The 7,706-nt window shown below is 47.5% G+C and overlaps 1 protein-coding gene across 1 annotated transcript in view; it reads right to left on the bottom strand.

Annotated features, from left to right (window-relative positions):
• Positions 1-7,706, bottom strand: part of LOC123960184 (nucleus accumbens-associated protein 2-like) — a 14,366-nt gene that overhangs the window by 926 nt on the left and 5,734 nt on the right. The window contains exons 2-7 of the mRNA XM_046034796.1: positions 6,912-7,633; positions 5,915-6,135; positions 3,945-4,204; positions 1,850-2,026; positions 1,609-1,714; positions 619-716 (exon numbers count right to left, since the gene is read on the bottom strand). Of these exons, the coding sequence (XP_045890752.1) occupies positions 619-716; positions 1,609-1,714; positions 1,850-2,026; positions 3,945-4,204; positions 5,915-6,135; positions 6,912-7,355 (1,306 nt within the window). The 5' untranslated portion in view covers positions 7,356-7,633. The remainder of the gene's footprint in view (positions 1-618; positions 717-1,608; positions 1,715-1,849; positions 2,027-3,944; positions 4,205-5,914; positions 6,136-6,911; positions 7,634-7,706) is intronic.

Below are 7,706 nucleotides of genomic sequence, written 5' to 3'. Positions count from 1 at the left end.
GTGTTTCTTTATGTGTGTGTGTGTTTCTTTATGTGTGTGTGTTTCTTTATGTGTGTGTGTGTTTCTTTATGTGTGTGTGTTTCTTTATGTGTGTGTGTGTTTCTTTATGTGTGTGTGTTTCTTTATGTGTGTGTGTTTCTTTATGTGTGTGTGTTTCTTTATGTGTGTGTGTGTTTCTTTATGTGTGTGTGTGTTTCTTTACGTGTGTGTGTGTTTCTTTACGTGTGTGTGTTTCTTTATGTGTGTGTGTGTGTGTGTGTTTCTTTATGTGCGTGTGTGTTTCTATTTGTGTGTGCTTGTGTGTTTCTATTTGTGTGTGTGTGTGTGTTTCTTTATGTGTGTGTGTGTTTCTTTATGTGTGTGTGTTTCTTTATGTGTGTGTGTGTGTTTCTTTATGTGTGTGTGTTTTTCTTTATGTGTGTGTTTCTTTATGTGTGTGTGTTTCTTTATGTGTGTGTGTGTTTCTTTACGTGTGTGTGTGTTTCTTTATGTGTGTGTTTCTTTACGTGTGTGTTTCTTTACGTGTGTGTGTTTTTCTTTATGTGTGTGTGTTTCTTTATGTGTGTGTGTGTGTTCTTTATGTGTGTGTGTGTTTCTTTATGTGTGTGTGCGTCTCACGTTTCACGGTGTTTAACACTCGGTTGTCCAGCGGCTTTCGGCTCGGATCATTGGTGGAGGAGCGGATTCCTGTCCCACAGCTATTGGCCAGAGTGTTTCTATGGAAACCATAACAACCCAATCAGCAGCAGCTATACCGACCTTTACATCCCCCCGCTCTGAGTTATGTAAAGCAGCAGCCGGATCAGGAAGCTGCTCGCCGACTCTCAGAACTGGAGTAATTAACACGTGGCGTCTGCTGATGTCACACTGTCTGGGTGTGACACGCGGGTCGATGAAGTCGCCTCTGTTTGGTTCATTTTAAAAACTGTTGTTTACAGGTGTTTACAGGAACACGCAGGTAGCTCAGTATTAAAACGTAAGAGGACTCCAGTGGCAACCTGTGAAACTCTGGTGAACTCGAGCAGGAAGCTTCTGGTCTACAATAAGAAGCCGATGCTGAAGTCCCTGAAACCTGCATTCTATTGAAAAACCAGCAGGGGGCGACTCTTCTGGTTGCAAAAAGAAGTCGGGCTCCATTAGAAATAATATTAAAATGTTTCTACTTGTCAGCTGATTTATTCCCTCAGTAAACTCTTTCCTGACGAGTTTATGGTCTCAGTCGCTGGTTTCAAGTCTTCTTCAACACAGCATGATGTTCATTTAGTAAATTATGGTCCCATTTAGAGGAACAGAGACCAGGAAGCAGGGGAGGCTTTAGGGCGGGGCTACTAGCTGATTGACAAGTCGCTACCATGGCGACCTGTCAATCAGGCTAGAGGCGACTCGTACCCTCGGCACTGTGTAAATTTAACCAGCGCCGCTGAAAAAGCTTAACGGGAGTCGGCTGTTCACTTTCTCTGGTGAGCACATTTAGTTTTAGGTCTGTTGTTCGCTAGACAAACTTATCAGCCTGTTAAAATGACCGTTAACGTGAGTTACAGATGCACTTAGCTCCGCACACGGCCGTTTGCTCCGCCGTATCGTCACAAAACATGTTCACCAGCTCACCTGTCAAAGAACGTAGCCAGCAGTCTCCTGAGCAGCACCTTGTGTTTGACCCCGGCACAGAGGTGACAGTTCATCAGTTGACCCCGTGTCATGAACACACCTGAACCTGAACGCACACACAAAACATCAGAGTATTACTCATCTCTCGGCCTCTCTCAGACAGTTTTGTGTTTTAGCGAACACATTAGTTACTTAAAGAACAGGGAAACAAGAGCTGTGTCTCGGTGTTCTGGTGTCCTACCTGCCACCAGCTCCACCTTCTCTCCCGGGTCTCCCTCGGTGTAGAGCGACGGGTGGCAGCGGTACCCGATTTGACTAATCAGGCTAGCAGGGAGGGCCATGTTGTCCCGACCAACCAGTACGCAGGGCCGGCGCTCGTTAGCCAGCGGGAGGGACAGCATCTCCATCTTTTCTTGGACTGGAGAAACGGAGAGGTTCAGCATGACGTCAAAAATATAAAACAAAGTTATGCTAATGCTACGAAAGTCTAATTTATACTTCTGGGTTTATGTAAAATGCAACCACACACACAAGAACGGCGCTTCGTTGGCTTGGTAGCATCGCATTTCCTCCGAGCTTCCAGGCTCCGTGCTTCTAAGTCTGTTTTACTAGCGGCCAAACAAGCGGCTGTAACACAGTGGATACCTTCTTTTGAGCGCCACAACCCCCGTGAAATGAGTAAGTTTGATCTGATTTGAAAAGTCTAGAATAGCCACGGTTATTATTTTATCCCCATTCAGGTTAGCATAGGGCTAACCCGGAAGTTAACTGGCTCGGCCAGTAAAGGTCTATTCACTGGACGCTAGAACGCTACCGCCAGTTAGCATTTTGGGGGTGTAACTGCAGAGCAATTCAGACACCAACGCACAAGTAAAAATACGTGGCTACATGAGTCGCTAACTAATCAAATGGAGCTGGCTCTGCTCTTAGTTTGCAAGTGAGGACTGCAAATTGCAGCTTCAAAGACATCAATTTACCTCGGAAGTCGGAAGTTGGAGCTGGGAATGATGCCACGCTCCAGTTCTAGTTACAAGTTGGAAAACCTTGCGCGGCCAGTCGTTTACAACTAGCCAGGTTAGCCATCGTTACCAGCGGCAGTTGATAAAAACGTATTACACGGTATTTACGCATACTAAGCAGCAACATGTCCACAAATAGCAGTTGGACAGCACTTTGTGTAAAATTTGAGACACAAGTACACAGAAGAGCTAAGAAACAGTATAAACTACACTAACTGTTGATACACGGAGAAGCCATCTTGTATCAAGAAGTCGGGGGTAGAGCGGTTCTCCCGACTTTTCTCCCATTTGGTTCACTTTGAAACTCCACAAGTAAAGAAGAAGATGTGGTGAGGGTACAGTACCCGGGATCTACCCATCGGGACAGCACGTGTGTTGAAATGGTTGCTTTTGTTGGAGACAGTACCACGGGGTTTCCTGACGAGCGGACAATAAGCCTGACTTTACCGCAGAACTTTTCCCAGGAACCAGAACCATTCTGTGAACTTACCTGCGTTTTCACCACAGGAACTAGGCACCACATTTTGTTCCTATGCCAAAGCTTCTGAATCTCTTTTGCTCTTGTTAGACAGCTGATGGTGTAGAGTCATACAGGACTCGAGGGGAGAGAGAGGGGGACAACATGGAACTAAAGGAACTTTTTGGGGGTAAAATTTAGACCCTGATCCCTGAAGTGGAAACGAGTTCCTCCAAAGGTCCCTAGTTCTGGGGTAAAGTTCCTGCAGTTGAAACGTGGCGACGAGGGAGCTCATGAATCATTATGGATCACATGCATGTTTTTGGCCACCAAAGCCTTCCCTGGTCTGGGGGGTAGGATTTCTGAGGGGCCTGGAGCTATCAGGACGGAACATCATTGGTCAAACCTCTCCTTGACTCCAGTATCCATATAAGGAAGAAGGAGTTTTATTTTATTAACATTAAAAGGTTCTGTAGATGGCTTCCTGACACATTTTTAAATAAGAAACTGGAGTAATTTGCTAAATCTTCACGGTTCTTTAGATGTTGCTCAAACACAGACGGTAATGTGTGAAAGGGGCTTTTAGTTCCTAGTTTCATATTTCCTGAAACTATTTGTACAGCAGGAGCAGGTGTTTTAATGTGTGTCAATGTTTCCAATTCTTCTGGATCTCCAAACATCACCAGACTGACCCAGTTTGTTCTCTAAACCGTCTCTGAGCCTTTGAATCTGTCCCGGATCAAATCTGGGTTTATTGACAGATCACCACTGAGATTAGTTTTGTGCTCACTTTGTAGTTTTGTGGTTAATGAACTGATGACGAGCACAGCTCGATGGGATTGGCCCATGATGTAACTTACTGTAGGGGTTTCCGGGATGTCCATAGATGTGTTGGTATAGTCCAGGGTGCACGGCGTTCCCGTAGTAATCCTCCTCCAGCTCCTCCTCGGTGTGGGGATGAGAGGGAGGGGAGTCTGTGGGAAGGCTGGAGCCTCCTGGACTGGACCGCCCCCCGCCTGCCAGCAGGTAGGACTGCAGCCCCGACACCAAGCTTCCACCTGAGCCCAGGTAACACAGAGCGCTGCTCCTGGAGGACTGGAGGTCCCCTACAATGTCCACTCTGAGGACAGAACAACAAGGACAAGTTGGACCAGGAGGAGACAGATGATGCCTGCTGCTTTAGATGTTTGATTTTATGTCAGAGGTCTAAGTTAGAGGTCTTCACAGGTCCTAGATACGGAGCCCAGACCCGGGACCAGAGTCAGTCAAGGTCCAGATTATTACCAACCATGTCTACATGACCAGATGTAGTCCACGACCAGAAGAACATGTTCTTACGTGTTTGTCAGCATGTATGGTCATAAATCTTCAGTGGCACGTGAACCCTCACTGACACCGATGACAATTTACTCAAAAGCATAAAAGTATCATTTGGGTTTCTAGCGTTTCTGAATGGCCAAATCTAATTATCCTTAGTTAGTCTGACTGTCCTCAGGTCTCTCTCAAATCAGGTTTCCCTTTTTCTAAAATTAATTTATGCACTTCAGATGTGGGTCATTTTTCCACAGGTCCTTTTTGAATTAGGTTTCTTTTTTTAACTGTTGAATTTGTGGTCACTATGGAGGAGGACGAACAACCTGTTAACGAATGAGTCCCTGTTTTGTCTCTATTGCTGACACGATCACAAGCACGATTCACATTTCAGACCACGGTTTTGTGCTTTTCTGCTGAGTTAAAGTTGGAGCGTTGTCACAAACCAAGAACTGTAGCAGAGGTTGGCAAATGTGACCTATCATCTTCGTTTCCTGCAAAATGTTGTCACATGTCAGCAAACTTAATAACAGCAGACATGTGTGATGTCAACAGCAAAGGACCGTGAAGACCAGGGCTCTTTATCAATACCGAGCTCGCCAAATTCGAACTTCTGTACTTTAAAGCTCGGACTTGGCAAGTTCGGCTCGGGAGTACGGACTCCCAGGAAGCAGCAGCGGACTTGATGACGATGCATTCTGGGATATCTGGCTATCCGAAGTCCACACAAGTCACCACCGATGCAGGCTCGGTAAAACGGGCGGAGCGAGAACACACCCGGGTTTTGACTGTACTAGATGCGGACTTGTGAATTGGAACAGTACTTTGGCTGCGACTGAGGACGTTTCACAAGAACAGACAAGAACGCAGACTGAGGAACAGCACAGGATCCAGATCTCCTTTACCAAAGCAGTGTTGCGGTCGAACATAAAGGAAATCTTCTACTAGAAACACATGGAGGACGTCAGACGATGCAAATCCCTGAGACACAGGCCGCTGCATCCCGTTCAGCTTTAAGCGCTGAAATCAAGGTAAGTTGGTTTCACTATGCAGGGTTAGGGTTAGGCCCGCCAAGACCTGGAGGGACTGTTTAATGATTCAGCTATAATTCTAAAGTTTAAAACATCACATCTACCTTTGTTGCAGTTTTCAATTATTCCCACAAAAAAAACTTTCACAATCTTTTAGAACCACTGCTGCAAAATCATTCGTTCACTAAAAAGGTCCTGGAGGGCCTGGGAAATGAGCGGAGAGGATGAATGACACAAGGTCCTCTCCAGGCCTGAACAAGGAATGTTGTGATTACATGGTCAGCATCCCAAAGGCTGGGGGCGGCATTATTTCATTCACACTGAAGCATGTGTGATTTTCCTCTCATTAATGCGTTTGTTCTTGTGAATTACTGGATCATTTCAAAAGATCTGGGCCTTGAAAAAGGTTTTCAAACTAGCTGGTTAACACATGCTGAAGGGGGTCACACGTAGACATAGATCTGAAGTGAACTCCTGTTTGTCCTCACCTGGCCTCCTCTCCTGCTGCTGCTCCTCCTCCTCCGTTCTCCTCAGCAGGAGGAGTGTCGGCTCGCTCCTGTTTGATCCGGCTGACGGCCAGCAGCAGCTCCTCTGGGCTCAGGGACGGCTGGTCTGGACTGGCCTGCTGCAGCTGGGGGCCGCTGTGCTGCTGCTGCTGCTGCTGGGCCGTCGGGGTGTCGAAACCCCCGAGCTCGTCTGCTGAGGTTGTCTGTAACACATCATTGTGTTTAAATAAAATTAAAAAGAGACGCTAATATACTGGAGAGCACTGAAACGTAGAACACACAGAATTCACATGTTCCTGTGTGGCCCGGAGAAAACTCTGACAGCAGCCTCAAATTTAAAGTGTGTGCGCTGAAATCAGACTGGAGTTCAGCTCTCAGCAGATCACTGAGCTTCTTCTACGGTCAGTCAGAGTTTTACAATCAGTGCAGTTACTTTTACTTTTTACCAAACTGTCTTAATTGCACAAACCTGCGGCGTGTTGTGCTCGTTTCAACCTGACGAATGCTACCTTTGCTCGTACGGAAGAGAAAATACTAAACACAAGGAAACTGACAAAGTCTCGTGGATCCCTTGTACTGTCCCAAGATGTTCTTTAAAACCAGATCTATGATTTCAGGATTTCCAGGCGTCTCAGCCTGTTTTTGATCGGCATGGTTACTGAATTCATCCCAGAAATTAAAAGTGAATTAGTTCAAGCTTCAAACTGAGAGTTTTCTCTACACCCTAATCTTTGGCTTCTGCGCAGCGTTCGTGGAGTGTAACATAATGTGAAGCTCTGTGATTGGCTGTTTGTTAGTGAAATGCACCTTGGGAATTGTAGTTAACTTCTCTGCTGTGCACACGTTTCTTGCACCTGTTGGGTTTTTTATCAAAGAAGCAGATATTTTCTAACACAGTTGTTCTGATGATTCAACAGGAGAGAACGTGAGAACGTGACGCCACTTTCACTGCAGCGACACCGGATTCCACATAACACACCTGAGAGTCGCAGCACAGAGGCGAAGAGGAGGAGGAGGCCTTCATCATCATCAGCTCCATGCCTCGCTCCACGATGTTCTGGATCTGCAGGTACCCGGCGGTGTACATGAGCACCAGCTGTTCGCTGACGGCCATGCTGAGGCGGCCCGTGTAACAGAAGGACAGAATCTGCTGGAAACACGTCGGCGTCACCGAGGACGGCAGCTCGAACACCGCCTGGGAGGACGAGGAAGAGGACGAAGAGGAAGAGTCAGCTGCAGAGCTGAACAGGTCTCTGAAGTACAGCGAGGAGGCGGCGAGGACGGCCCGGTGCGCCTTGAAGGCCTGACCCTGCACCAGGATGGAGACGTCGCAGTAGTGACCAAGCAGGCGCTGCTCGTTCAGGCTTCCCAGCACGCTGCTGCCGAAGTCCGGGATCTCCACCTGCAGCAGCCCCTCTGACATGTTGGACGCCGTCGGTCCAGAGGAGGACGGGACAGGAAGCGACTGAGGGTTCAGACCAGCCGGTGATCCTGACCAGCCAGAGTTCAGAGCGTTTAAGTGTCAGGGATCCTGCAGATATCGCCTCCAAAACGTTTCAGATCCATGTCGTTGTGGAGGAAACAGGGATGTCAGAGGTCAGAGCAGGGGGAGGCAGAGAGAGGGGAGGTGGTGTTGAGTCAGAGCAGGAGGAGGAGACTGAAGATCATCAGGATGGAGGTCAGCGCGGCACAGTGACACAGCTGGAACAAGAGGAGGGAGGAGAGAGGAGAGAGGAGAGAGGAGGGAGGAGAGGGGAGGAGAGAGGAGGGAGGA

The sequence above is a fragment of the Micropterus dolomieu genome, linkage group LG21 (assembly GCF_021292245.1).
Source record: "Micropterus dolomieu isolate WLL.071019.BEF.003 ecotype Adirondacks linkage group LG21, ASM2129224v1, whole genome shotgun sequence".
Classification (NCBI taxonomy): Eukaryota; Metazoa; Chordata; class Actinopteri; order Centrarchiformes; family Centrarchidae; genus Micropterus; species Micropterus dolomieu.
This window is presented reverse-complemented; position numbering and strand designations above follow the sequence as displayed.